General features: G+C 41.0%; 1 protein-coding gene across 5 annotated transcripts in view; it reads left to right on the top strand.

Annotated features, from left to right (window-relative positions):
• The first annotated feature begins 1446 nt into the window (after positions 1-1446).
• The window catches only part of RSPRY1 (ring finger and SPRY domain containing 1), a 34151-nt gene continuing 7983 nt past the window's right edge, over positions 1447-27614 (top strand). For 3 of the 5 annotated variants that reach the window (XM_080637953.1, XM_080637957.1, XM_080637956.1), the window contains exons 1-12: positions 7700-7971; positions 9446-9570; positions 10053-10550; positions 14265-14317; positions 15813-15925; positions 18639-18765; positions 20659-20717; positions 21064-21130; positions 21820-21951; positions 23206-23321; positions 24428-24571; positions 27315-27426. In XM_080637953.1, the coding sequence (XP_080494079.1) occupies positions 10204-10550; positions 14265-14317; positions 15813-15925; positions 18639-18765; positions 20659-20717; positions 21064-21130; positions 21820-21951; positions 23206-23321; positions 24428-24571; positions 27315-27426 (1270 nt within the window). In that variant the 5' untranslated portion in view covers positions 7700-7971; positions 9446-9570; positions 10053-10203. Of the gene's footprint in view, positions 2708-7699; positions 7972-9445; positions 9571-10052; positions 10551-14264; positions 14318-15812; positions 15926-18638; positions 18766-20658; positions 20718-21063; positions 21131-21819; positions 21952-23205; positions 23322-24427; positions 24572-27314; positions 27427-27614 lie in introns of those variants that run through there. The other 2 variants (XM_080637954.1, XM_080637955.1) reach the window with 2 other exon arrangements.

Here is a 27614-nt window from a genome sequence, read left to right as displayed (position 1 = left end):
TATTGTAAGACCAAGGGGTGAGCTGTTCTCTTTAAATTTTTACTGCTCTGGCACACTTAGTGAAGTAGTATCTAAGTGTAATTATCAAAACAATTTAATCTTAATTCTCCTGAAAGTCCCAGATGATGGTGACTTTGTATTCCTTATGTAATTACAGCTTTTTGAAATCTGCTTAAATTGCTTTGCGCTTTCTGCCTTTTTTGATGTGCAGCAATAAACTAAATGGCTACAGACTCTTGTTTAAGCCATTTTTTAGACTGTCTTATGAAATACGTACGCATTTGTCTTCATCCCCCTTCCTAACCCCTCTGCTCTTGTCCAAGTCATCTCTTAGGCAGTCAGTCCCCTTCCTCTTCTTGGCCACAGGAGCTCTGAAACCCATTGACTAACTTCCTCTGAGTTTCTTCATACTGATGGAGGCCTTAGAACACTTAAAAAAAAAATAAATACCCCAGCTCAGTGGTAGGAGCAGGATACCTGTGAGACCTGGAGTCAGTGGCTGTGCTGCTGATGGAAGCAGTTGTCACACATGGCTGCCTGTTCCACATCAGGATCTTCCTGCATTTTGCTTGCCTGGTAGACTTGTAGAAGGGCAGAGAGAAAAGGTCCCCAAGGCAGAACCTGAAGAGACAAATGGGTAGAAACAAAACTGGGCTCTTGTGTGGGTTTTTGTTTTATTTGTTTTATTTTCTTTTGAATAGGTGAGATAAGGGGTTCCAGTGACCTGCCTAGAGGTGTGCATCAAGTTCTGTAGACTTCAGCTTTAGAAGCCCCAGACAGATTGGTACACCCAACAACGGATGGAGCCATCCTCCAGTGCTGCTTCAGTTAATCAGGAAGGGGAGTTCTCTTCAGCCTGTTTCCTGCTGCACTGTTAGGTTTTTCAGGTTTGGTATCACCAGTGTCACAAAGCGACAAATTTGATGAGGCTGAGAACAGGAGGGTCTAGACATTGTCTGCTCTGTGCTCAGCTCTCTGAGGCAGTTGTCAGGCTGCTGAAAGTGCAAGCTTACAACTGAGGCATCACTGAATTCTTCAGCAACATTATCAAAATCTTTCACACATTCAAAACTGTTTTCAGTGTTTTACACACTCATAATAGCTTAGTCATGCTGTCTAGTGGGGGTCCTCTCTGCGGTCTACAGCAGGAAGCTCGTCAGCCTTCTGCAGAGTAGTTCTGTACCTGACTTCCTTTGAAAACAAGCCCAGCTCTGACTTAGAAGAAACAAAAGCACTGAGATTAGTTTACAGACAAGAAACAGTGCAACTCTGGGCTGTCACTGTGCCAGCTCAGTTACATGAAGCTGGTTGTTTGCTGACAAGGATCTGCCCCTGCTTCCAGCACACCTCACTTACAGCATCTTTCTGTAGCCCATGGGATGATTACTTGGGTGTCAGCCCAAGATCTAATTTCCACAGCTGGACTACCCTTTGTGACTGTTTGAGCTGCTTGGTCTCTTGATTTGCCCCTCCAAAATGTTTTTATGGTTTATATTAATGTATGAGGTGCTTTAAATATGTATTACTGCAGTTTACTACAAGGAGTTGATCTCCCTATAATTTAAGAGAACTTTCATTGAGTTTTGGGTAGTAATATAGGTAAAGCCTTATCCTTTCCGAAACAGATTATTATTTAAATTTACTAGAAAAAACTTAAAAGCCAGTGGATTGTGTTTGCAGTGTTTCTTTGTGATTCTACGCCTCTTTTTGGTACCCAAAGACTCCACACTTTCCTCCTAGCACTGTCTGTTCTGAAATGTCTTGATTTTTTTTTTTTTTTCCCCCCCCAACTTAAATTTTGAATGCTGTTATCGGGGATGTTTTTGTCAACATTTAGCTAATTAATTTATTGTTAAGGTCTGTAACTTTCAGGGCAGCAAGGAAGATTAACTTGAATTAATTGAAGGATTTATATTTAAGCCTCCAAATGAATGTGCCAAAACTTCGTATGGTATATCTTTCAATTTTATTCTATGTGCCTATATCCCTTAAGGCTGTCGGATTACATGTGCAGGGCATTATCATTATCCTCCTGCCACGTCTGAAGCAGTGCATTATATTCTTTCCTTGGGCAACTGCTGCGATCATACAGCTCTTCCACACCATGTCAGCCTTCTGGAGTCAACTCTTGTTCAGTTGCTTTAGAGCTGTCAAATACTGCTATCTGGTTAAAAGAACCTTATCTCAGAAATGTAGTGATCAGCCTCAAAGCATAACACAGGCACATGCACACACAGAGAGAAGTTTGAGTTGGAAGGGACTTTAAAAATCATCTCATTCCAACACCCCTGCCCTGGGACACCTTCCGCTAGACCAGGTTGCTCCAAGCCCTATTCAACCTGGTCTTGAACGCTGCCAGGGATGGGGCAGCCACAGATTCTCTGGGCAGCCTTTGCCAGTGCCTCACAGGGATGAAAGTCTTCCCAGTATCTAATCTAAATCTACTCTTTTTCAGTTTAAAGCCATTCATTCCCCTTTGTCTTATCCCTACATGCACTTGCAAAAAAACCTTCTCCCGAATCAAGAGGACTGAAGCAGATGAACAGCTAAACTTTGAGCTTTGTCTCTGAAAAGATATATAATGACCTGTTGACAGCTTGGGGAGATAAGAACCCGGAAGCATGATTGATACCAGCATTGAATGGGTGACTTAGACATAAAGTGAAGCTCAGGTTTCTGGAGACTGGGGTACAAGGGACAGTTCCACGTAAGTAGTTGTGAGGAGACAAATTAAGACTCTCAAATGGGGAAGCTCAGAAAGTGGTAACTGCTTCAGTTTCTTCTTCAGAAAGAGCTGTAGCAGAGCAGTCTCTGGTGCCTGAGGAGCCCTGAGCATGGGTGTCTCTGTACCCAGAGGTAAGGGAAAACCTGGCCAGGACAGGAGTCTCTTTACTGGGCCTACTTTGGAGATAACAGTATGAGAGAAAGTGAAGTTGACTTTAAAACCATGTTGCATTTTTAGCATTCCTATACCAGCTTAATAAACAGATTTAAGGCAAGTACAAAGACAAAATTGTACAATGTACAGGTGATGATAAACTCTGACTTTCACAGTGAGTCTACATAGAAAGAATCAGAGTCCCAGACTAGTTTGGGTTGGTAGGGACCTTAAAGCTCATGCAGTTCCAGCCTCCTGCCAAAGGCGGGGATACCTTCCACTAGACCAGATTGCTCCAAGCCCTGTCCAGCCTGGCCTTGAACACTGCCAGGGATGGGGCAGCCACAGCTTCTCTGGGCAACCTGTGCCAGTGCCTTACCACACTCACAGGGAAGAAACTGCTGTGGTGGTACTTGGTGTCTACTGCATCTTCCTCCTTTGACTGTTAAATCAAGTAAAATGAGAGATCAGATCCTTCAGCTACTCAGTGTTTCTGACCATGCTAGAATCACCTAGAGGAAACTGCAGGGGTAAAGCCCAGTTTAAGAGTAAGCCCTGCACACCAGTGACACATACCTCGGCAGAAGCTGGAAAGCTTCCAGATGTGATCAGCCTCTTTACCTTTTTCTGAAACAGGCATGGTCAGTCTGCTTTCAGTTTAGGTGCTCTGAATACAGCAGGAAAACAAATGACTGTAGTAATGGCTTTGTCCCTCGGATGGTGACATACTGCATGCCAGTAAATCCTGTCTCCCATCGAGTTTTTATACTAGCTCTAACCCTCCAGGATATTTTAAAAGAAATAGAGTTGAATTAGGGATTTGATTCCAATTACGCAGTCCAGTGCTTGGTTAGTGTATGCACAAGGACTGTCACAGCATTTACTTGCTCCTCCTGAAGGCTGTGGTTCACTTACACGTGTGCTATGTGATAGCCACATTGGATGCCAAGTAGTTATTTCTCGTTAGTTGCACAAGTCTTACAATTGAAAGGTTGACCTCTGATCTCACTGCAATCTTCTGAGAGAGTCTCAGTTTCACACTATTATTACAAGGTCCTGTGCCTGAGTTGGGGCAATCCCAAGCACAAACACAGGCTGGGGAGAGACTGGATGGAGAAGGACTTGGGGGTGTTGGGTGGGGAGAAGCTTCCCATAACCTGGCTTCAGTGTGAGATTGAGCCTGAATCTCCCTCATCTGCTGGGCTGCATCCCCAGAGTGGGAGCAGGAGGTTGAGGAAGGGGATTCTGCCCCTCTGCTCCTTTCTGGGGAGACCTGGAGAAGAGAAGGCTCTGGGAGACCTTTGAGCAGCTTCAGTGCCTAAGGGAGCTACAAGAAATCTGGAAATGAGCTTTGGACAAGGGCTTGTAGGGATAGTACAATGAGGAATGGCTTTAACTTGACAAAAGGGAGATTGAGATGAGATCTCAGGAAGCAGCTCTTCCCTGTGAGGGTGGTGAGGCCCTGGCACAGGTTGCCCAGAGAAGCTGTGGCTGCCCCATCCCTGGCAGTGTTCAAGGCCAGATTGGACGGGGCTTGGAGCAACCTGGTCTAGTGGAAGGTGTCCCTGCCTGTGGCAGGGTTTTGGAACTGGATGAGCTTTAAGGTCCCTTCCAGTCCAAACCAGTCTGGGATTCTTTGGTTCTATGATAATTGTATTTATTTTACTGGAAATACTTGGTTTTCATCACCTCCCCAGTCATTTCCACCCTGATATCCCTTCCATGTTATAAAAGCTTCTACTTGCAAACAGGGTTCTTCCCCCTCTCATTCCTGTATTGAAGACTATTATCTTGCAGCAATTCTTCAGCTGTATTTCCTTCTTGGTGTTTGAACTTTTCATCTGGTATCACAAGTATTTCCATCTCTTCCCTTGTAGGAGCATTGTGTCTTTGGGAAAGAAATACTTAGGAAATATTTCTAATTATTTTATCTCTCTAACTGGAAGCTGCTGCCCAAAACTCTGGTTTGCATTTGAAAAGCTGTCAACTTCACTATGTGGTTTGGTGACTGAGCTCCTGTGTTACTTTGCTCTTGAGAAATTCTTCGTCTTATTCCTGTAACAGTGGCAGAAGCTGGAAAAGCGGTTCTAGTGGCTGAAACCTTCTCTACTTATTTATATGTGTGAAGTTCTTTTTGTTTGCTTGGTAATGCACTCCCATTTCATGGAAAGGAAAAGCATTTTCCATCATGAGCCAGTATTATGGTTGACTGTAAGCAAATATTTGAGGGGATGAATCATTGGCTCTTGGACTGCGCATTGCAGAGAGAAGGAGCTTAATGCCACTTGGAGCTGACTTCTCCATGAGTATGCTCCATGGCCTGGTGCAGAGGAGGCCTCCTTTATGTTGGCTGGGTATCCTCACTGCCCTGCAGGTGCAAATCTACTTAGCAGTTGTTCCACTGAAGGATGAGCTCATTTTGCCCACTTGGGCTTTTCACAGTAGCAAGCTCATCAGTCTGTGCAGATTGCAGCTCCTTCATGCATCCGTGTATGTGCTTGAGCCTTCTAGGAGAGCAGCTGCCTTGTTGTGGCAGGGATGCTCACAATGGCTGGTAGCACAAGTAGCATCTGGTGGTCGCAATTCAGGGTGAATGGATGATCCTGCCTATTGGAAAGCAGGCGTTGGCTGCTGCTACCTTTACTGGTTTTGCACTTCAAAACATGGGGTCCAGCTTTTATTAAAATACCACTACAAAGTGAAGTAAATGTCACCACTTTCGTCAACCTGGCTGCTGCTGTGAACAGCTGTCATAGTTGTGTTATCACTTTCTAAATTTGCTGAAAGAACATTCCTTGGACTAGTGCAAAACTGATGGGATGGGGCTTTCTAGCATTGGAGTGTGTCTAAGTGACAGAAAATCTAACTGCAGGGAAAGGGCTCACAGCTTTTAGCATGGAGAACCTGTTTTCCTTCTGTCCTGTAGCTTAGCTCTTGCTGGTGTTTGCACACACAGTGGCTTCATCTGAAGACTTTCAGTTCTACTTCGACTTGCACTAATTTTTTAAGAAAATGGTGCTGTTGCTTAGTCGAATCATGGCTGTTAGCTCACAACGTTTCAGTTGAAGAGTGTTTGGAGGGAATGTTCAAACACAAAAGATAGAATTCGCCAGCCACACAAAATTCTCCAATAGCATAATTTATAAGGAAACTGGTACTCTTTGGTTGACAGTAGGTCATGGTCTTATCATGGAAGACTGCTGAATTTTCAGAGCAGTTGTAGAGACTCAGCTGTGTAACTGCTGAACACTAGGGAACTGCCTGTTTGTCTGTTAGCATGTGCTTGCTGTTAAGCCTGGCTTTAAGTGTCTGCTGCTGGGTAGGATAGGAGGCTTTTCTTGGCTTCTCTTGATGCTGCTTTTGTAACATTCTGTGTTTGCTCCTTGAAATTTTTTTCTTCTTCTAGACAATTTCTTTAAAAAAACCCTCATATTTTATTCCCACAATATTTGCAAGTGGACTGTGAAGTATTTTTAGAATTAAAAACCAAAACAAAATATTTCTGTGTCAAAGTTTTACTGAGAGGAGGGATTTTCAGAAACGAGGCTAGAAGTTAAATTTTAAAATTTCTTTCCATCTCTGTATGGAAAGATTGTTACATCATATTGAAACAATAATATATTTAATCTTTCATGATGTACAAAATGTTTTTGGTTTTGTGTGTTGGCAGTGTCTCTGAGCTTGGACAGAAGCAGAATTGTTCACTCATCACTTGCATCTCCCTCTCTACTGTATTTCTCTCTCTGTTCCATCCTGCAGCTGACCTGAAGTTTGATGCATTCATCTTTTCTTCAGCAGTTGGGGTGAGGGAGTCAGGATGGCCACTGGCAGCCAAATGATGAAGTTCATTATGCTATAAAGCTGCCCTAGAAAAATGCCTCAGCTCTACTGCAACCCAGTACATCACTGTTTTAAAAACCTTCTCTTAAAAAGCTTTTCCTCTGCACTTCAGAACCTCTGCTCACACATTGGTACTGTGTTGCTTGTTTGCAAGGCAGATCTGTGGCAGTCTTTTCTTACTAGAATCACAGATTGGGAGGGATACCTCCCACTAGACCAGGTTCCTTCAAGCCCTGTCCAACCTGGCCTTGTGCACTGCCAGGAATGGGGCAGCCACAGCTTCTCTGGGCAACCTGTGCCAGGGCCTCAGCACCCTCACAGGGAAGAACTTTTGCCTAAGATCTCATCTCAATCTCCCGTCTGTCAGGTTAAAGCCATTCCCCATTGTCCTGTCCCTACAAGCCCTTGTCCAAAACGCCTCTCCAGGTTTCTTGTAGCCCCTTTAGGCACTGGAAGCTGCTCTAAGGTGTCCCCAGAGCCTTCTGTTCTCCAGGCTGAACCAGCCAAGCTCTCTCAGCCTTCTACCTTATGTTCCTGATTACTGAGCCTCCTGGTTTGTCTGAGACTTGACAATTAACTCCTTGTACATGATGGTAAGCAACAGCCAAGGGACTGCTGTCAAGCTCAGTTTCTACTAAATAAGGGGAGTTTATCCAGTCGTTTCTCTCTTCCACTTCATCTAATCAACTTTTATAGTCTACTTGCTTTTATGTTCTGCTGTCCCTACTTGAGAGTGACCTGGAGCAGATACTATTTTGCTCATCTTCTTCTTGTAAGCAGTAGTTTGAGGTGAGGAGTTGGTCACTGCTGTGCACTTGGTGCTATGGTGTCTGGAGTACCAAGGCTGTAAAAACAGATTGTGTTTTTCTGTAGCTGTGCCTAGTCCTAAAGCTAGTAGATGGTAAACTGGTTTTTGAAGCCTCAGGAGGATTTCTCCTGTAAGGCTGAATGTAGCTGAAAATAACAGCATGGCTTGATGTCATGGGGGGTGTAGGGAGGAGATTGAAAACATCTACCTTAGAGGCAGTTTCCAAGTCAATTGTTTGTTCTTTTCCATCTGTCTTCAGGGACTCTTCAGCATAGTTCCTAAAAGTGAAAGCAGAGCCAGCCCTAATGACTCGCTGCTCACCATAAAGGCTTACAGAGTGCTACTGTTCCAGATACAACTGCATCTGCACTCTGAAGTACAGTCCACTTCTGTTACAGCTCTGTGTGAGCAAGCCCATCTGTTCCTGAGCCAAACATACCTAAGGGTGAGTTGACCAGAACCACTTGTTCTTATTCATGCTTTAAGTTGTTGACCAAAAAGACTAGGTTTCATTTACTGGTTTTGATCTTGTCTTATGTCTATTTTTGTTCCTTAGGTAGGTTCTTACTGCTAATCCATAAAATACAGCTTTTCCTTGCTCATTTTGATGAGAAGAGATTCACTATGTTAACATCTTTGTAAGCTACAGAACAGCTTAATTTGGATTCTGAATCTGTAACTGTTTTACATTTTATTACTATGTTATTAAAATGCCCTTAAATTATCTAGATTCATAGATCCATGCATATTATTTTGCTTGGGAAGACATATTTCATGTTTAATATAACTAGTCCTTTTTAAAAAATAACTCTCCCAGGTACCCCCCAACCTTTCAAAGTCATCTGAACCTGTTGTGATCTTGCACAATTCTGTTTAAGATCCGTGCAATGTGTACTGGCTCCCTCACATGTACTTTTGACCAGCTGACTACGAAGCCAACAGCTGTGTTGGCTCAGATGGAAGGGCTCCTGAGCCTTGTGTGGTCCACTTCTTGTGGTCCAACTGCTTAGAGAGTAAGGCAAGAACATTGTGTTGCCAGAACCGTTCTAATGATCTGTGGTTTAGGAATTTCTTGAACAAGTTGTCCAGATCTTACAATTTTTTTTGCAATTAATATCCTTTGAGGGATTTTTTTCTTCCCTAGTTAGCCTTCAGTTCATTTCTTAATACGGAACCTTTCACTGTGCTAAAAGAAGATAACATACCTCAAACTAGAGAAGAGTCTGAGAGCTTGCTTGTAGTGCTCTCCAGTGACATCTGGACATCCAGAGACTTGCTTTTACGACCAGTGTCTGGCTTCCCAAGTAATGTTATGATCTTGTCCCAATGGCAGCCTTTCATGTTTGAAAGGTCTTTGCCTTTTTTTTAACTTTATGGTGCCACATGCGTACTGTTAAATTATTTAATGATAGTAGAATAATAATAACCTGTTACAGGATATTCACCATGACTTCTACCTTAAATCAGGTTAAACTTGGTTCTTAAAAGAATAACATGTGCTTAGTCTTAAAGTGACTTATTTATTCTGGTATGCCTGAAATGCTTAAGTAGTCAAATGATGTCTTTTGTAAGGCTTTATTTTAGGTGAAACTTTAATGATCTATAGAAATACACCCTATGGCTTGAAAAAACACTTCTGATGAAATGGGGGTCTGAATCTTCTTGCTCTTGCTAGCATTCTCAGTGTATGGTTTGGAGAGACTGCCCTACAATCTTGGTTGCTAGTGGGCCTGTATTTGATCCAAACCAGTTGAATAAAGAACAAAAGAATGATTGAATTAGATTTTGTTCCCAAAAAGGTAAGATTGGTTTGACACTAGATCTGAACAAACATAAACCTGCATGGAAAATACCCCTTTCAAAATCCCAGTTAGATCTGTAGGCATTAAAATAGTGTCTGTAATTCCTGTTTATTTCAGGGTCGGTACTTGGTGCTTCTTTGAGGATCCAGTTGATGTAGGCACGTTCCAAAAGATATGTTTATGCACAGATGGACTAAACAGTTTACTGTTAAATCTACAGTTTGTTGAGATATGCCATTACTGTAAGTTCAGCTCTTCACAATTTTGGCTATATTGTAGACTCTTTCTGGAAATGATACTGAATAATTTTGATAAGAAATGAGACCCTTAAGAGTTAGCCTTTATTTTGGTGGCCTAAGCATTATGTCTTTATAAAGAACAAATGAAATTGGTTTGGTAATACTTAGTACTTAACGGGTAGCAGTGTGCTCGATTTAAAGTGTGCTAGACACTGGGCTAGACAAAGCTGTTCCTCTATATTCAAAAACCATGGAAAAAATGGGAAATAATAGGTAGCATAGAAAGGAATGGTGTGTGGGCGAGAGCTCCTTTACCCAGGGCACTTCCTCTTCCTTCCTTTCACCCTCCGTGCAATAGATTTCAGGTACAAACTTTGTTTCTGAGGTGCTTTATCCACCAAGACCAATTCTGTTGACTAAAATAGGAATTCTGCTATTCATTATAAGTAGGAACACTGACTCTTGTTTTGGATTTGCTTTTTCAGACCTCCTTCTGGATGACCAATGTGTATTCTAACTGATTGTAGCAGAAACTAAGTCTCCGACTTCCCATTCATTCCAGCTGGTAACAACACTTATAATGCAAAAAAAATCACGATTCAGGATCCCACAAACATTACTCGTAAAACTTTCTAGATGATTGTAGTTGCTTTGGTTGTGTTCTATGCTAGCAGAAGCCTTTTTCAAGGTTTACTGTTGACTCTAGAGCACCACATTCCCTGTTTACTGGGAGCCCTGAGGGCTGGCAATATGGGAAACTCATGTGTTTGCCGCAATGACAGTGGAGCAGAAGACAACGTGGAATCTCAGAGTTGGCAAACGGAGAACAGTAGAGTACATGCACCTGAAGCAAGAAGCCACCCAAGGGACCCTGTCCGTCCACCCAGGAGGGGTCGAGGGCCTCATGAGCCAAGAAGGAAAAAACAGAATGTGGATGGGCTAGTACTTGACACACTGGCTGTAATTCGGACATTAGTAGATAAGTAAGTACCTCCTCAAGGAATAATCCAACATGAATGAAAATGTTCTTGTCTCCTCTCAAACTGTGGCTCCATCCTCTCACCGATCTACACCTGACCCTCCCTGAAGCAGCCACATGTTTCCATCTGGAGATTTAGGAGAGGAGCACCTTTCCTAGGTAATAGAAGTAGCTTCTAAGTGTACAGGTAGAGACTCTTCCAAGAGCTGAGAGCTTTCTCACATTTCCTGTCCAGCCCACACCCAGATGGGATGAGGAATGTGCTCAGTGTTTCTTACGTGCCATAGATACACAGTTTAGGAAGCAACAAACACTCCAGAGTTTGGGAACTTCTGCCCTAAAAATTGGTGGCTGTGCAAGAATTTTGTTTTCAGGCTGTATTTACTTCTTTGGAAATGGTTAAGCAAAACTAAGAGCTTTGATCTTTGTTAGCTTGTATAAACAGACTAAGGTTTTCTCTCCAGTTTTAAGTGAGTGCATGTTGTGACTGTTCAACTCCTGATCCCACTATTGTGTTCTTTGCATGCTCAAAGCACCTATTAAGGGTGTGGGGGATATTTATGGTTTCGGCCTATTTTGTTTGTTTTGCATTGCTTTCTGCAAAGCTTTAAAAGGACCTTTCAAATGATGGGATAAGTTAGCTTGTCATCTTTTGGGTTAGGTGCAGGCTAGGAACTGGAAAGGCCAAAAGAGAACTGTTCTAGCTTCACAGCTGGGGTTTAAGGTCGATGAGGATCAGAATGATTCATATACCTGCTTTGTTACTTTGGAATATGCCTGCAGACGAGGAGTTTGCCTTCCTGCTGTAAAATGCCTTAAATGGAAATACCAGAATTTTATTTTTTTCCTGAACATTTAAATCTGAGGGGTTTGGGTTTTTTAACCAGGTTTTATTTTGTGGTCTGTCTTCAAATCATAAAGTTAAAACTGTTTTGAAAGCCTTTCCCTAATCTTGCATGCTTTTCCCTCAGTTCAGCTTCTTGTTTCACAACACTTCATGCATAGCTGATCCTGTTCCTGTGGATCTTGCAATCAGTTTTGTAATCTTGTAGGTGCTTTCCTATGCTACTGAGGGACAATAAGCAGTTATTTTGCTGGTCCTGGAGTCCTGTTTCTGACAAATTTCTGAAGCTGTGTTTCTTAGTTAATACAGGCTCCAGTGAAATACTTTCAGACTCCCATAACCATGAGAGTTGGAAGAGACCTCCTGAAGCTCATCCACTCCAGCCTCCCACTTAAAACCCAGCTCTAGCAGGAGCAGGTGGCTCATGATTTTATCCAGTCAAATGCTGGAACATCTTCAGGATACAGAGAATCCTCCATCTCTTTGGGTCCCGGTTCTAGTGCTTGACCATGCCCATGGCTTAAATGGTAAATAGTTTTAAAAGCTGGAATTTCCCATATTCTAACACATGCCTGCTGTGTGCACTCTGAAAAGCCTGACTCTGCTCTTTGCCATTGTACAGTTGCAGACAGCAGTATATCTCCTCCTTTTTACGACTCTCCCTTAAGGATGAACAAACCTATTTCTCATAGCTTATGTTTCTGTGTCATGTTCTTTAGCCACCAACAATCTTGGAAGTCCTCTGCTAGACCCATTTCCTTGTAGTGATACCTGGATGTGGGGAGCTCAAAAATGAGTTTCATTTGGTTTGTATTAAGGCAGCTGGTAAGCCCCAGCTGGTTTTATAATGCAGCTAAATATTACAAGCTCTTGCAGATAAGACAGAGCTATGGCTATGAATAGTGAATAGGTCTGTTCATAAGGCAAACTCTCTAAATGTGTCTGAAAAAAATTTAAGGAGCTGTTCTGCTGGACTTGAAACTGATGATAAGCCCTCATTAGATTAATAGGAATGCTTGCTTGGGGAAAAAAAAGTCACATCTGGAAGTCTTGGTTTTCAGTGTAGGTGCAACACTGTGGGAATAAGTATGTTCTGTTGTCACTTCCTCCTAGAACCTGATTTTTCAGTTTTGAAAGCACTACAATGGAAGGAAATGGTAGGGAAGCTGACAAATCTCTTTGCATGTTAAAAAATGCGCAAGAATAAAGTCAAGCTAATGTGAAACTGTGTAAATAACAGCAGGTTGGAAATACAGGCTTCAGTGTGACAGTAGAGCCTTGAAAAGCAGAAGGCAGCAGTCCAAAGAATGGAAATCAAACCCATTCTTCTGACATTCTTTTCCAAAATCTATACTCAAAGTTAATGCATGGGAACACTCTGAAATGAAGTGTAAATAAGTAGTTACCCTGTGATCTACAATGAATTCCGGTTTGCTTCAATTTTATTGTTAGCTTTCAATCTCAAAGTTTGGATCTAAAACATCTCTGACAAGTGCTATTTTTCCCCTTGTGTCTAGAGGTGCGTCTTTTCTACAAGGAAAGAAGTTTCATTTCCTAGCCTCAGAAGGATAAGTGCTAATTTTTGGAGTTTATATGAAGTGCTGCTTTGCAAATTAAGAAATTACAAGAATGGCTGCTTTGTTTCTAAATGAGGAAGCTCATCTGGAAAAAACTCTTCCCCATAAGGGTGGTGGGACTCTGGAGCAGGTTGCCTAGAGAAGTTGTGGCTGCCCCATTCCTGGCAGTGTTCAAGGCCAGGTTAGATGGGGCTTGGAGCAACCTGGTCTTGTGGGAGGTGTTCCTGCCTGTGGCAGGGGTTGGAACTGGATGAGCTTTAAGGTCCCTTCCAACCCAAACCAGTCTGGGATTCTATGAAACTTCATTTTAGCCTTGTCTTGTGGAAATAGTCAAGATTGTGTTAATTTGCTTGGTATGAAAAACATGTGCTTACAGTGAATCTCTTTAGTCACAACAGATTTTTCTCTTCTAATTAATCTCTCCGAAGTAGGTAGTTTTATTATCTGCATAATTAATCTGTATTGAAAGTTTCTAAAATTCTGTATTTCACATTTCCAATTTAATTTCAGGCCTATGTGATAGAAATTGAGTGTGGCACGTATCATTCTAAGCCTGGGGTTAATCTGCAGTGCCCAAATAAGGCATTTAGGGCATGCTGCAGTGTCTGGTTTCTGTGCTGCTTACTAAATAGGATTTTGAGATCTTGCTTTAGGTACTCCCAGCAGTAGTGCATGCTCAGATGGACAGACCTGGCTGTAGCTTCTTGTCCTTGGTCCAGCACTGAGCCTCAGGAACTAATCTAATTTGAACTCTTTATGGTTTTCATGTTGGAAAGGTGACTGGGTTAAATAGCTTCTCTTTAACTGCCTTCTTACAGGTCGTTACTGAATTTGAAGTCTGTGATGCTTGCAAGTGGCTCACCTTTCAGTTTGTGGGTGGTTTTTGTTCTCTTTTAGTATTTATATATTTAGCAGAGAATTTCTGGGAGAAAGTATGTTTAAGCCATGTCCCTTGTGCACTGCTCTTGGCTCACTTCACAATCTCTGACACAGTCTCTTGCTTCATATTCTGAGGAACTCTGCTGGGCAGCACTTAGCCTAAGGATTATGTTCAGCTTTTCATGCAAATATGGATCACCATTTTATTCATCAGCTATTGTAGATATGTAGATGTTGACTTTGAGCCAGAGAAAGGCTCCTTTCCCATCTGTGTTTCAGATCTGAAAGTGGTATTAGCAGTCTGCAGTCTATGTAACTTCTTTTTGTTAAATAGTGGAGTAATTTTCTGTGTATTATCATTTAGTGTATTATGTTGATAATTGTGCGTAAATTTTGACCTGTGTAATATCTCTTTCAGTGACCAGGAGCCTCCTTATTCAATGATCACGTTGCATGAAATGGCAGAAACAGGTATCAAGGCATTGTGTTGGGCATTTAAGTTGTGATTCCAAAGCAAACAAACAAAAGCAAAAAAAACCACCACCACCCCCCCCCAAAAAAAAAAAAAACAAAAACACACCCACAAAAAAAACCAACCAAACAATAAATATCAAACCAAACCAAAGAACCCCACAAAAGAACAAATCCACAACCCTCCTTTTCTTTGCAAAGATGAATGCATGTGAACAGCGTGAGTTACAACTTGGTGTAGCTCTAGAGAGGTGGGATCCAAAATACAGTTCTACCCTCAGAAGCTTCATTGAGCTCATTGCATTTGCTTCAGCTTTGAACTCTGTTAAACTTTCCATGTGAACTCTCCAGAAGCAGCCAACGGATGTCCACAAACTTCTTCTAATGGTATTAAACCATAAGCCACAAATGATTTTCATCTGCAGCAAGGTGAAGCCAACCTAGATACATATGGTAGACATGGTTTAAACCCATATGCTCCCATGCAGGCAAATAGTATGTACTTTTTGTTTGGGGTTTTGCTGTCCTTACCTCTGCTTTATTGATGTAGCCATTCTAACCCTGTCCCTAAGTTCTCCTGCAGTATGAGCTGTGTCAGCATGGGCTGTTTCAGCTTTGCCACAGTAGGAGAAATTCTCCCATCTCAAGATCTCTACTAAATTTCTAGTTTAGGTGAATTTTTGTCTCTTGGTAGAGTTGCTACTGGTCTTAGGAAATATATTTCTAGATCATAATAAATTAATTAACCTGATTAGATATTACAGCACTTCAGAAAAATGTTATTCAGGGGAATGTGCAAACAAAAGCTCCAGTGTATTACCTATTTACTTGTCACTGTTGAAGGGAGCACTAGGTCTTTTTAACCTCACTCTTTTATGCAGACACTTTGAAGGGAACTACTTTCTTGTAAATCCAAATGTTTACTTTGTTAGTAGTTTAACGTCTTATATGTGGATTATTGTATACTTGCAAATAGAAGCTGTTGTCTACTCATTAAGCAATAAGAGTTGTTCCTTAAGAAAACACATTTTCTTTAGATCATCAGGCATGAGACAGGCTAAGGCAGTTCCTCAGAGGCCCATGTCTTCCCACTTGAGGGAACTTGGGAAGAGTCCTCCAATTCTGGCTGGAAAAAATACTTCCTCAGTGTCATCAGGAATGCAGCATATAACACTTAAGAGTTGACACCGGACACTGAACTCTTGAGTATTGCAGTGAAATAAAGTCCTTGTCCATATTGGTTCCTTCCTAATACCAGTAGGAGCTCACAGTTGCTCTGGCCTGGGCTTGATTTTTCTCCAAATAAGAGAGGGGTTCACTAGTAGCCAAGCTGCTGTAAACTTTTTTCCTTGAATTTAAACTTCTGTTTAAATAACAGAAGAAGAAACAATCCGAACTGTTGGGTTGTTCTTCAATTTATATTTAGGAATGTATTTTGAACGCTTCAAGATCGCAGTGTTAAGTCTGAGTGTTACTTCTGTTGTGTGTTTGACAGATGAAGGCTGGTTGGAAGTGGTCCAGTCTTTAATTAGAGTTATTCCACTAGAAGATCCCTTGGGACCAGCTGTTATAACACTGCTACTTGATGAATGTCCGCTGCCAACAAAAGTGAGTCTAAAGCAGATGTATTTATCTGTGGCTGAATTTCAGTTATTCGTGGTTGTCACACCCATGATAGCTCCTGGGAGGGTTTCACCACTGATGCAAGACAGTGAGTTGTTCAGAAAGTGGCTATGACTTGCAATTTGGAGTATTTTGTGGTGACTTGGTATATAATTGCCACTTAAGACTACAAGCTTGGGAAGGGGAGTGGAGGGGGGGAGGTGGTGGGGAAATGTGGCCGATGGAGAAGAAAAAGAGGCCTTTAGCTGTTTTTCTTGCTGTCATCTGCTGCCTCATGGTACATGCAAGCTATGCAGATGCCATAAAAGTAGTCCAAGTTCTGCCTTTTTGTTCTCCAGTTCTGGAAGCTGCACATTTACAAGTCGCTGCTGAATTTGTTCTTGCCCTGTGCATAAGAAATGCAACACCAGTGTGTATTAAGTTAAACACATGAGGTGTTTTTAATTGAAATATCTAGATAGAGTTTTGGCAAATTTGAATACTTTTCAGTGACCACTGGTCTGTTTTTTGGATGAGAGTGTGGCCCTAGGTGTTCTTATGACACTGTTGTGGCTGTTTCAGCGGGGGCCTCAAGATGCTAACTGCTGTTGGATCATAGAGTCACAGAGTGGTTTGAATTGGAAGGGACCTTGAAGCTCATCCAGTTCCAAAACCCTGCCACAAGCAGGGACACCTTCCACTGGACCAGATTGCTCAAGGCCCTAAATACCTTTAAATGTGGTGATTGTACAGAGAACCTGTATGCTTGTCATGATGTAATTTCATCAGAAGCTGATGATGCCCTCACTGCAGTTTTCATTTAAGGAGCTACTTATGCTGCCAATTCTGGTTGTTCATTGGCATTGTTAGGGATATAAGAAGGTGGTAGCTTTGTCTTGCATAAACATATGAGTGGCTGGAGAGCTAGTCAAGCACTTTACTACCTCAGGTGGTTTTGTTTCCTGTAGCTAATAGCCTAGAGCCATCTGAGACTTCTGATCAAGTTAAGCATTGTATGATGGCTGTCACATGAACTGCAAAATGATTTTGAAAACGAAGCTAAGACTAGAAATTTTGCCGCCTTTGAAAAAGTCAGGCAGTGGAGACACTGAGTGTGCCATGTGAAGAGTGGCTTTGTGTTTTTTGTTCATTTGTACAATGTAGTTAGGGATCAAATGATTTGGTTTTTGAAAGCCACATGACTTCTATTTACTTTAAGGAGTTAGCTATTAAATAGTTGACCTTAACAAGACAATTGAAATAAGCTGACAGTTTCTAGGGCACACAGAGCTTTTTATTCCTGTAGAATCTTTATGGCACAAGTTGTGGGATCTGCTGATCACAGGTAGCCTGGTAAAGTGTTTGCTGCTGTTTGTTTTCTTTCTGTTCAGGGTAAGTTAAAGATTTTGTTCTTAAGGGTTTTAAGTCAGTGCCTTGTTTCTGTGACAGCTGGAGAACAGCAGCAAGTTGTATTTAGTTTTCTGTTACTGTAGGCTGTGAAGTCCATGAAGTTAAAGTGGTAGTGTAGTAAACTATTTATTCTATAAAGTTTTTGTTTAACTCAAAATAGTTGCTCTCTGTGACAGTTCTAGTAGTGGCTAAAAGCAGTATCAGTATGTCAAGAATTTAATTTTGGTGATGCTTTTCCATCCTAGGCTTGTGGCTCAGTCCTTTCTCTGTTCTTTCCACTTAGTGTCAGTCCTGTTCATCAATTCTGGATTTGTGGCTTTTCCTTAGGGAACAGAACTAGTTTTCGGTGTGATCTCTGTACAGACCTCAGACCCTAACAGTAAACTGATTTGAGTGTGGCTCAGCACACAATTCAAAAAACCCATACATATTCAACTTGAGCAGTACTCATTTGTTCTCCAAATGGCCTGCTGATGACTTCAATATGAGCAGTTCTTCTATTTTAATAGATCCTAGCCTCAAATTATACAATTTCAATCTGAATTAGCTGAAACTTTCATGAAGTCTGGAAAGTTGAGGGGCATTTGGAACTTTGGGGGTGGGGGTTCTCCCTGTGGAGAACTTGCTCTGGCTCTAGATTAACCCCTAACTACTCTGAAAACAGGGTATTTTATAGATCTGTATCTTGAACCTTATCCATACCATACTGCCTGAATGAAGCAAATCAAAGCATGGCATTTTAGATTTATTACCTTCAGTGGTGACTTCCTAAATCAGTGTGACTGCAGAAAGCCATTTATGCTCTCAAGAATACCATTTATGACATCCTGCAAAGCTGACAGATTCCTAAATTTATGATGGGGATTGTGGTGGGCTCTTTTGTGGGGAACTTATATCTTCAGTCCTGAATTCTATAGTCTAATAAAACTGCCATTTTAGCTTGGAAGGGGTGTGAGTTTTAGTGCACTGGAAACAGAATAGATGGTGTGCCACATGTGCTGGTTGGTACTTTGCCTTTGTCCACTAGTCTAGTTCTTGCTACAGGTAGGTCAGCTGTCTATGTCCAGAGTGTCCGGAACTGTTGATCACACTAATGACCAAACTGGTAGTAATTTTAAAGTTATGTTGAACTTTTCTTCCCATTTGGTGTTTATTATATTCTTATCTTTAAAGATAACTGTCCTGTGCTGTCTGTGATGTGATGCTAACTTTAGTAGTACAGTATAAAAATAATTGGTTGTACTATATTGAGTTGGGAGGAAAGCTCTATTTGTCAGTGATAATGAGAGTTCTGATTTTTCTTTTTCAGGATGCATTGCAGAGGTTAACTGAAATATTAAACTTAAGTGCAGCTGCTGCTCGCCAGGATGCTTGTCACCCTGCCAGACACCGGAATACAACGGCTGTGCTGGGCTGCTTAGCAGAGAAGTTAGCAGGTAAAGCAGTGGGATTCTTCAGGAAACTTACACTTGGCTCACTGAGGCACTGTCTGCTGTAGCACCCATGCTGCAAACGAGTTCAGAAACGTTGTCTTAGAACTGAATAATGTTTTGCATTGAGGGGAGACCTCATGTGACAATCTACTGTGTGATTAAAACATTGAGTGCTCCCTCGCTTGGGTCTGAATGAGCTATTTACAATCCCACATACTTAAAAAAGCTCAAATCGTTCTGATGCATAGTTAGTGATGGTGTATGGTTTTTATTTTTGGTATATTGCTTCAGCACTGGTCACCAGTCTCTTCTGTGTACTTACTCTGGTTGTGCGTGAATTACTGAGGACACATAGTTCTTTTGCCAGTAGACAGAAGTATCAAATTATTAGACTTGTAAGCTGTAGAGAAACAAAAAATACATATTTCTTTTTTTTTTTCTTTTTTTTCTGCTAAACATGTATTGCTCTATTGTAGGTCACAGAAAAGATTTTCTTATCTATGTTACTTGAAAGAAAATTGCTGGTATTCTATTTTAAGGTGTCTTCTCATATTGAAAAAAAATTTATTCCCTGCCATTTCTAGTACCCTGCTGGAAAGTAATGATTAAGTTTCCTTCCCACTGATGGTTGGGTTTCTATCTAGTCTTTTGCTCCTTTTCTGAAAGTGGACACAAAAAGGAGCAAAAGTGGTTGTCTGATATCACATACTGGTTATTAGAAAAATACAGTATTTCTGTCAAAAAAAGTAAAGAAATAGGGCAGGAAGCTTTTTTGTACCATAATACTTCTACCCTGTTATATTAAGTCAAAATGAGATACTGTCTCTACTTTCATCTTAGTGGACAGAGATCTTTATGTATGAGCTCAGGCAGCAAATCTGTTAGTGCTGTGTTGGAACCCACTGCAATTTGTTTGAGTTCACAGATGTCAGAGTTGGATTCCCTTGTACTTCTCTTGATAAAGCAGACAGTATTTCAGGGTTGGTTTTTTTTTCTTTTTTTAATTGGTTGCTTGCTATGGTGCTGCTGCAAGTTAACTATCAGGTAGGCTATATTAGATGCTCAGTTTTACTTATTTTGGGCTACTGATCAATAGAGCTGGTCTTTATATGTTGATTCTGGAAATAAAAGGGAGCCAGTCTTTTTTGAAAAGTAATGAGCATGAAAATACTAAGCGACTGGTGGAGTCTTTCTTTAAAATCTCAGAAGTATGGCTAGATCTCTGCCCATTTACAGCAGGTAAACTGAATATGTTTGTAATTTGCCAGAAGCTGTGTAATTAAATGTATACCAAATATTTGACTGGAAACAATGATGATTGTTCTACATTGGGACTTGGACCCCCTCAAGCGAGTCCAGAGAAGGCCACAAGAATGTTCTGAGGGCTGGAGCAGCTCTGCTCTGGAGACAGGCTGAGAGAGCTGGGCTTGTTCAGCCTGGAGAAGATAAGGCTCCAAGGACACCTTAGAGCAGCTCCAGTGCCTAAAGGGGCTACAAGAAACCTGTAGGGACTTTAGACTTTTAGGGACAGGATGAGGGACAATGGCTTTAACCTGAGAGAGGGGAGATTGAGACTAGACAGCAGGAGGTGAGGATGGTGAGGTGTTGGCCCAGGTTGCCCAGAGAAGCTGTGACTGCCCCATCCCTGGCAGTGTTCAAGGCCAGGTTGGACAGGGCTTGGAGCTACCTGGTCTAGTGGAAGGTGTCCCTGCCTTGGACACCTTGGGGGTTGGAACTGGATGAGCTTTAAGGTCCCTTCTAACACAAACCATTCAATGATTCTACCTTACAGCTCTGCTTTGGTGAAAAGTTCTTTAATTTTTGTCTTATGTTTAAAAGATCTGTGCCATGAAGAGTAGTTCCCATGGATGTGTTTAACTTCTAATGTTCTTGTAGGTCCTGCGAGCATAGGCTTACTCAGCCGAGGCATATTGGAATATTTACTTCAGAGCCTGGTAAGTGTCTTCCATCTTTTTGTATGTATCCATACATAGCAATTATAATGCATTTTGTTGTTGTTATTGTGAAAAGTTAGGGTCATATGTAGTAAATACTGGTTATATATGTTACAGAAAGTTGAGATTCCAGAGAGTCTGTAGGATCTCCAGCCTTGGAGATAGTTAGAAGTTAACAGGACAAGGCACTGAGCAGCCTGATCTCAAACCAGCTCTCCACAGGAGGCTGAACTAGAGCTGTGGAGCTCCCCTTCAACCTAAAGCATTCTGTGACAGACTTAACAGGTTCTCGTCTCCATCTGTGCTGTGTATTTATTAAATAACTTTTCTTCCTGCACATGTTTAGAACTTCCAGTCCCATCCGACAGTGATGCTTTTTGCACTAATAGCACTGGAGAAGTTTGCACAAACAAGTAAGTATTAGCCTGATACTGCTCATAACAGCCATACTATGATTTCTACTGTGTAATTGTCACGTGGGAGCATGAGAGGCTGGGTTGGTGTAAACACAAATATGGAAGAGAAATGTTTGTCCACTTACAGACAAGAAATAAGTTACTACTTTAGTGACATCCCTCTACCCCTGCAGACCCTTGAGATATTTGCTGGAATTCAGTGCAGTATTTTCCAGTTGGAAATTGCTATAGAAAGACTTGGGCCATGAGGCCTTTGTCACTGAAATAAATCTATTATAGGTGGAGAACAGCTATGATTAGGTATTTGTAGGCATGAAAAAATACTTATTGCTTTAATGACACCCACCCACAAACCATTAAGTGATTTGTGGAAACTCAGTCCTTCTCAGCTTAGAAATTGCTGCATTAAGACTTAGGACATGAGACCTTTGTTATTTGAAAGGAAATAAATGTCTATTAGAGAGATGGAGAACAGCTGTGATATAACAGTTTCTGGATGCAGTTCTGTGCTGAAGAGTGGTATATCTGAGTGTAAAGTTAATGTGTGTCTGCTTGGCGAAAGAATTTCATGGTCTTTGTAATACTGAGGTTTAAAGGGGGTGTTCTGCTGCATTTGCAGAATGTTACTATTTTTAACTGAACTTGTCACCAGTTTATAGCATTTATTCTTTTTGCTGTCATTGCAGGTGAAAATAAAATGACAGTTTCTCAATCGTGTATTAGCGACCAACTGATCCTGCTTGAGAAATGGGCAGATAATCCAGACTATTTAAAACGCCAGGTTGGGTTCTGTGCCCAGTGGAGTTTAGACAATCTGTGTAAGTATAAGAAAGGGATGGATTCATTTAATATTAATCACTTCTCCAAAGAGATGGAAGACTACTTGTGTGTTTGTTTTGTATAAGCACTTACTGTGAATATAACTGACTGCATTTGTAACCACTCTCCTTCAAAAGGGAAAAAAAAAAAGCGGGGGAGAGGAGGTAGGGAGGTGGGCAAATAGATCCAGTGTAATTGCATTGAAAGGAAATTTTGGCAAGGAAAATTTTTGTGAAAGGAAGTGGTTTGAACTCTGCAGGTTGAAGCTGCAATGAAAATTCTTCTTTGCACTTTATTTTCTGTAACCAATGCTTCAGCAGATATGCTGAATAGCTAAGTAGTGCAGCTCTCTCTCTGGAATGGCAGGATTACTGATGTCCTGGTGACCGTCACTAGTGTGATCACACCCCAGCAGTGCAGTCTCAAAGAATTATTAAAGACTTCTTAAAGTAAAGATACAGTCTTGTGATCAAAAGTGAAAAGTGTTTGAGAAAGCATTTGATGAGATCTGTCCTTTAGGATGATGAATAATCATCAGATTTGCTTGTTTAGTTGTAATTTGCAGGGTGCAACTCTAAAGACCTTGTAGTTTCTAATGCCTTTTTGGTAAATTTGAGTAAAAGATCTTGTTGGTCTTTAGCTAGCTTATGGAAAGCCAATGTCATTTGTGTTTAGTAAATATCAGTGTAAGTGTGTAGCAAGCTTGGGACATCTGAAGTGTCTTAGTTTACAAATCAGAGATCTTACTGTGCATGTGTCAGCAACTTGACACCTGGCAAGATAAATACTTACGATACTTCCATGTGAAAAGGGGATACAGGGAGAAAGAGCTGCTTTGGCTCAGTTCAAGTTTCTTGTTTTCTCTTTTCTGTCCTTCCCCATGGCCAAAATCTTGTCCGCTGTGGTGAATCAAAAGAACTCTGCCCAGCTGAATACAAATACAATTATACATCCTGAAGCAGTGGCTCCTTGGTATGAACTTGGATGCCTTACAGTTGCCTGCGTGTTTCTTGAAAGCAGAAACTAGACAGTAGGGACTCTAGTCAGAGGTCTAGGTCATACACTCATGTTTAGAGGATATTTAGCATACAGTTTTTTTGGAAGTGATGCTGTTTTCGTGTTGGCAAAATGTCAATATCTCATTCAGATATGCTAAAAATTAACTGGATCCTAGAGAGGTTGATTGCCCAGGTGTGAAATAATTAAAATAAAGGATTGCTGCAGCTGTGATTAAAACAAGCGTTCTTTTGCAGTTTTAAAAGAAGGCAGACAGTTTACATACGAGAAGGTTGACTTGACCAACATTAGGGCTATGCTGAACAGTAATGATGTCAGTGAATACCTGAAGATCTCTCCACATGGATTAGAGGTAGGATATATTTTCATGATTCCAAGCTACAAGAAGCTTGAAGAAAAGAAGCCTGAAGAAAAAGGCGGTTTTAAACTCTTTTTGATTGCTATTTGCTCCTGTTATTTTCTGGAATCAATCAAAATTCTCTGCTAGCTTTGTTTAGAACCTTTGCTTTATCACACGGTTCTAACATTGCTACACTGGTCTCAGCTGGAGAAATGTTCGCACTAAAGTAACACCTATATCTGTGCCCCAAAACTTCAGAAGAGTGAGGAGGATCCTAGAATCCCGGACTGGTTTGTGTTAGAAGGGACCTTAAAGCTCATTCAGTTCCAAACCCCTGCCATTGGCAGGGACACTTTCCACTAGACCAGGCTCCAAGCCCTGTCCAACCTGGCCTTGAGCACTGCCAGGGATGGGGCAGCCACGGCTTCTCTGGGCAACCTGTGCCAGGGCCTCAGCACCCTCGCAGGGAAGAATTTCTGCCTAAGATCTCATCTCAGTCTCCCCTCTGTCAGGTTAAAGTTATTCCCCCTTGTCCTGTCAGTAGAGGCCCTTGTACAAAGTCCCTTTCCAAGGATGCTTAAGAGATAGCTGGCTTTTCATGCATTTTGACTAAAATTGTTCATAAAATACAATTCCTATTGTTTGTTCTGTTTAGTCTTGAAAGCCCATAGCAGCAGGAGTTTTGTCTCAGCCACAAGTTGTTTTTTATCTTCCACACCACCCCCCCCCCCTTTTTCTAAGAACTTGTTTGACTACTTACACGTGGATCTTCGTGCATTAACATTCAATACCTCTTTGTCTTTCATACCAGGAGTCAGCTAACAACCAGTGACCTGGGTCTTCCTGTCCTGGCTGTCTTAGTCTTTAAATGGACTCTGTCAACTTTCTACTTTTTTTTTTTTTTAATTTCCTTTGTGGCTTACCACTGAACAATTCTCAGTCTTGCCTATTCACAAGTTTGTGACAATGATTGCTATAAAGAGAGGTGCTTTCTGTCTGAAATGCCTCTAAAATTATGTTGGTGTATTCTTACATGCAAGAAACGGGCTCCAGAGAAGAAAGGGGCTTGTTTGAATGCTAATTTTGTAGAAACTTAACTTTTGGTTTGGTTTTGGTAGGCTCGATGTGATGCCTCATCCTTTGAAAGTGTTAGATGTACATTCTGCGTCGATTCTGGAGTTTGGTACTATGAAGTTACAGTTATTACTTCAGGAGTGATGCAGATAGGATGGGCTACCAGAGACAGCAAATTTCTCAATCATGTGAGTACACATAATGTCGTCTAGCTGATGATGTAACTTCTGTATTTTCCTACTTACACTTACGAGCATAGCTCTGGTTATTCTGTGGCAGTACTGAACATTTGTGCATTTCCTTTGATACTTAGGTACTTTTGTGAAGCTTTCTTTTGCTGAACACAGTGGTACAAGAGAAGGTTATGTTTTCACTGACAGACTGAAACTGTTCACACAAGTCGCACGTAGCTGCTAGCAGTGGCAGCATGTTACTGACTTGCTGTTGTCTGGAAGCTTCAGGAAAATTATTTCTTACTTCTTCTGGCTTAGTCTCTTGGAAATTCTTTAGATAAGTGGTTGTTGCTGTCAGTTGGTTTTGGAAGTAAACCATTACTCATGTGGAAACAGCAGATTACCATGTGCTTTGCCTTACACAGGTCACCAAGCAGCCATTTGATTACTCTCTTTAACACAAGGGAAATAATTATTTCAATGCATGGTATCATTGGATCTGTTGGTAACAACAGTTTGGTATGGATTGGCTGTGACAGCTTTTTTTTTTTTTTTTTTTTTTTTTAAGAAAATAAGGATTAAGAAAAGATGAAACCCTTCTTGCCTTTATTCTGATAATACAGCATAAGTGCACCTAATTTGTAGTTTGCTTTCCTCTCCCTGTCATCCTTAGTATCTTATTTTTAATTCTAAGTATTCTTCCGACTATTTTACTTACTTTTATTTTACATTTATTTATTTATTTTATTTACTTACTTTTATTTTATTATTTATTTTACTATTACTTACTATTTTACTTATTTTACTTACTTTTAAAATCAAGTACTTATTAGCATTAAAGCAAAATGTGCTATGTGCACATGCAAGTCCAAGCCTGTAGTCAAAGAATAATCTTGACTGTTAGTAGAGATGTAACTAGGACTTCTTTCTTCTTAAGTCTTTGTGGTAACTCTTTATGCCTGTTGTAAACTCAGGAGCATGCTGTAGCATAATTTACTTTAGTATTTCCATAATACTAAGAAAGTGTAATGACTGCTACCCAAAATGCTTGTCTGCTTCAGCTTAGGGAGGACTTCCCCTATGATCAGCCTTCCGAACTTTAATGGAAGTTCATTCAAGTGCAAGGTAGAATTGTAGTACAGAAAGTGTGTATGGCCACTCTACCACCACTGAGCACAGTGGAAATACAGTGCTGGGACTTTAAGTTGACATTACTACTGGCTGAGCTTGAGTAAGAAATGTACCTGTAGCCCTTTATTGTTCTAATTGCATGGCTTTCTATTCCTACTTGGAATTTAATTTAGGAGGAGAATTATGTTTATATATTTAATGTAGAGATAAGCAGTTAAAACTGCTCATTTCTGATTATTACAGAAAAAGTAATTCTATATAGCTGGGTCAAATGCAGAAGCTAATATGAAGATAGGCTAAACAGATACACGTGAGTAGATGCTGATGGTGGGGGTATATAAGAGAAATGCATCATGGACATGAAACAAACACCAGGGGGAAGAAACCCAAGGAATGAGAGAGTAGCTTTTCTCACCATTTAACTTCAGTCTTCCTCCCAGTTCAGTTGTCTTGCTCCATCTCTCCTAGTTATTCACGTAAATAGCATTGGTCTCTACTGGTGTATGACATGTACGTCACATCCACATTTCTAGCAGGTTCATACAGACCTGCCCTGAGCACAGGTGTTGTAGATGTTGACTGTAATGAAAAATGAAATAAAGGGCTATGTGTCTGCTTTAGACTGCTAAGAGGCTTAAAAGATTTTTCCCACTTACTGGTAAGGAGCTTGGTGTAGATGCATTTTTCTGTCTGTGCTTCCTGTACAAGATATGAAAACAGAAAGTGTCACATCTGAGCAGGAGGATTTTTCTCTTGCTACAGCTCGTTAGCTAAATGCTGTTATTTAAACTCATTGGATGTCTACCTGAAATACAGGATATTATCTTCTGGGTATGTTGCACATACAGTCGTCAGACTAGCCATGTGCTCTTTATTTTACAGTATGCGTAACACACATTAGCTAGGCTTAACTTTAATTTGTGACATTGGAGGCTTGTGTAATCAGATGCTTTCTAATATTTGCACTCCAGACAAACCATGGTGAGCATGAGGAAGTTATCTTCCGTAGTGCTTTTGGGTTGCATGTTTGGGTTTTCCTGCATGACAGATTCTTCTCCCACTCTGAAACTTTTAGTTTTGCATTTGTCTTGGACCTTGGCACTATCATTTGATAACCTCTTCACCAAATGAGGGAGGCTGGCACTGACAGAGCTACATACAATATGCAACAGATCCAGTGAAGGGACAGTGGGTTTGTTCTCTGTGTGCTGTACATTCTGGTGGCACTGGGATATCTTGGGGGGGAAGGTACTACAGGTCTGGTAGTGGGATTTCAAGGTTAAGAGGGTGGTTACAATTCTGTTTGAGTTTTTAAGATGCAAAAAGTTAACCTAGCTATTTGGGTACTAGTCTTCTGATTTCTAAATATTTTAATAAACATGACTGATTTGAGCTCAGATAATGAAAAACACTTAGGAGACAATGTCCCCTTCCTCCCCATTCCTCACCCCAACAAGTTCCTTTTGATGTGAAAATGAAACTTAAGACTAAGTGGAAAAAATTGTCTTTATGTAGGTGGGAGAACCCTTCCTGCTCTGGATGAGTAGTGTAGCTAAATAAAAATACACTTGACCCCTTCTGTGTGAGGACTGCCTGCAGATTGAAATGCTTTACTTTTTTTCTGAAGGAAGGTTATGGCATTGGAGACGATGAATACTCCTGTGCCTACGATGGCTGCCGGCAGCTGATTTGGTATAATGCCAGAAGTAAACCGCATTCCCATCCCTGTTGGAAAGAAGGTATTTGGTCCATCTTCTGCTGTAGATCGTAGCTGGATTGCTGCACAGGACGTGCAGGTGTCTAAAAAGCAGTTTGTTAATAGGTGCAAACAGACCAGTTACTGGCTAATCCCTATGATACCAAAAGTTTAATAATTATTGTGCTTCTACTAGTATTTGCAGTGGTTTAAATGTACAAAGTAGGCACC

This window comes from Psittacula echo, assembly GCF_963264785.1.
Source record: "Psittacula echo genome assembly, chromosome: Z".
NCBI lineage: Eukaryota > Metazoa > Chordata > Aves > Psittaciformes > Psittacidae > Psittacula > Psittacula echo.
This window is presented reverse-complemented; position numbering and strand designations above follow the sequence as displayed.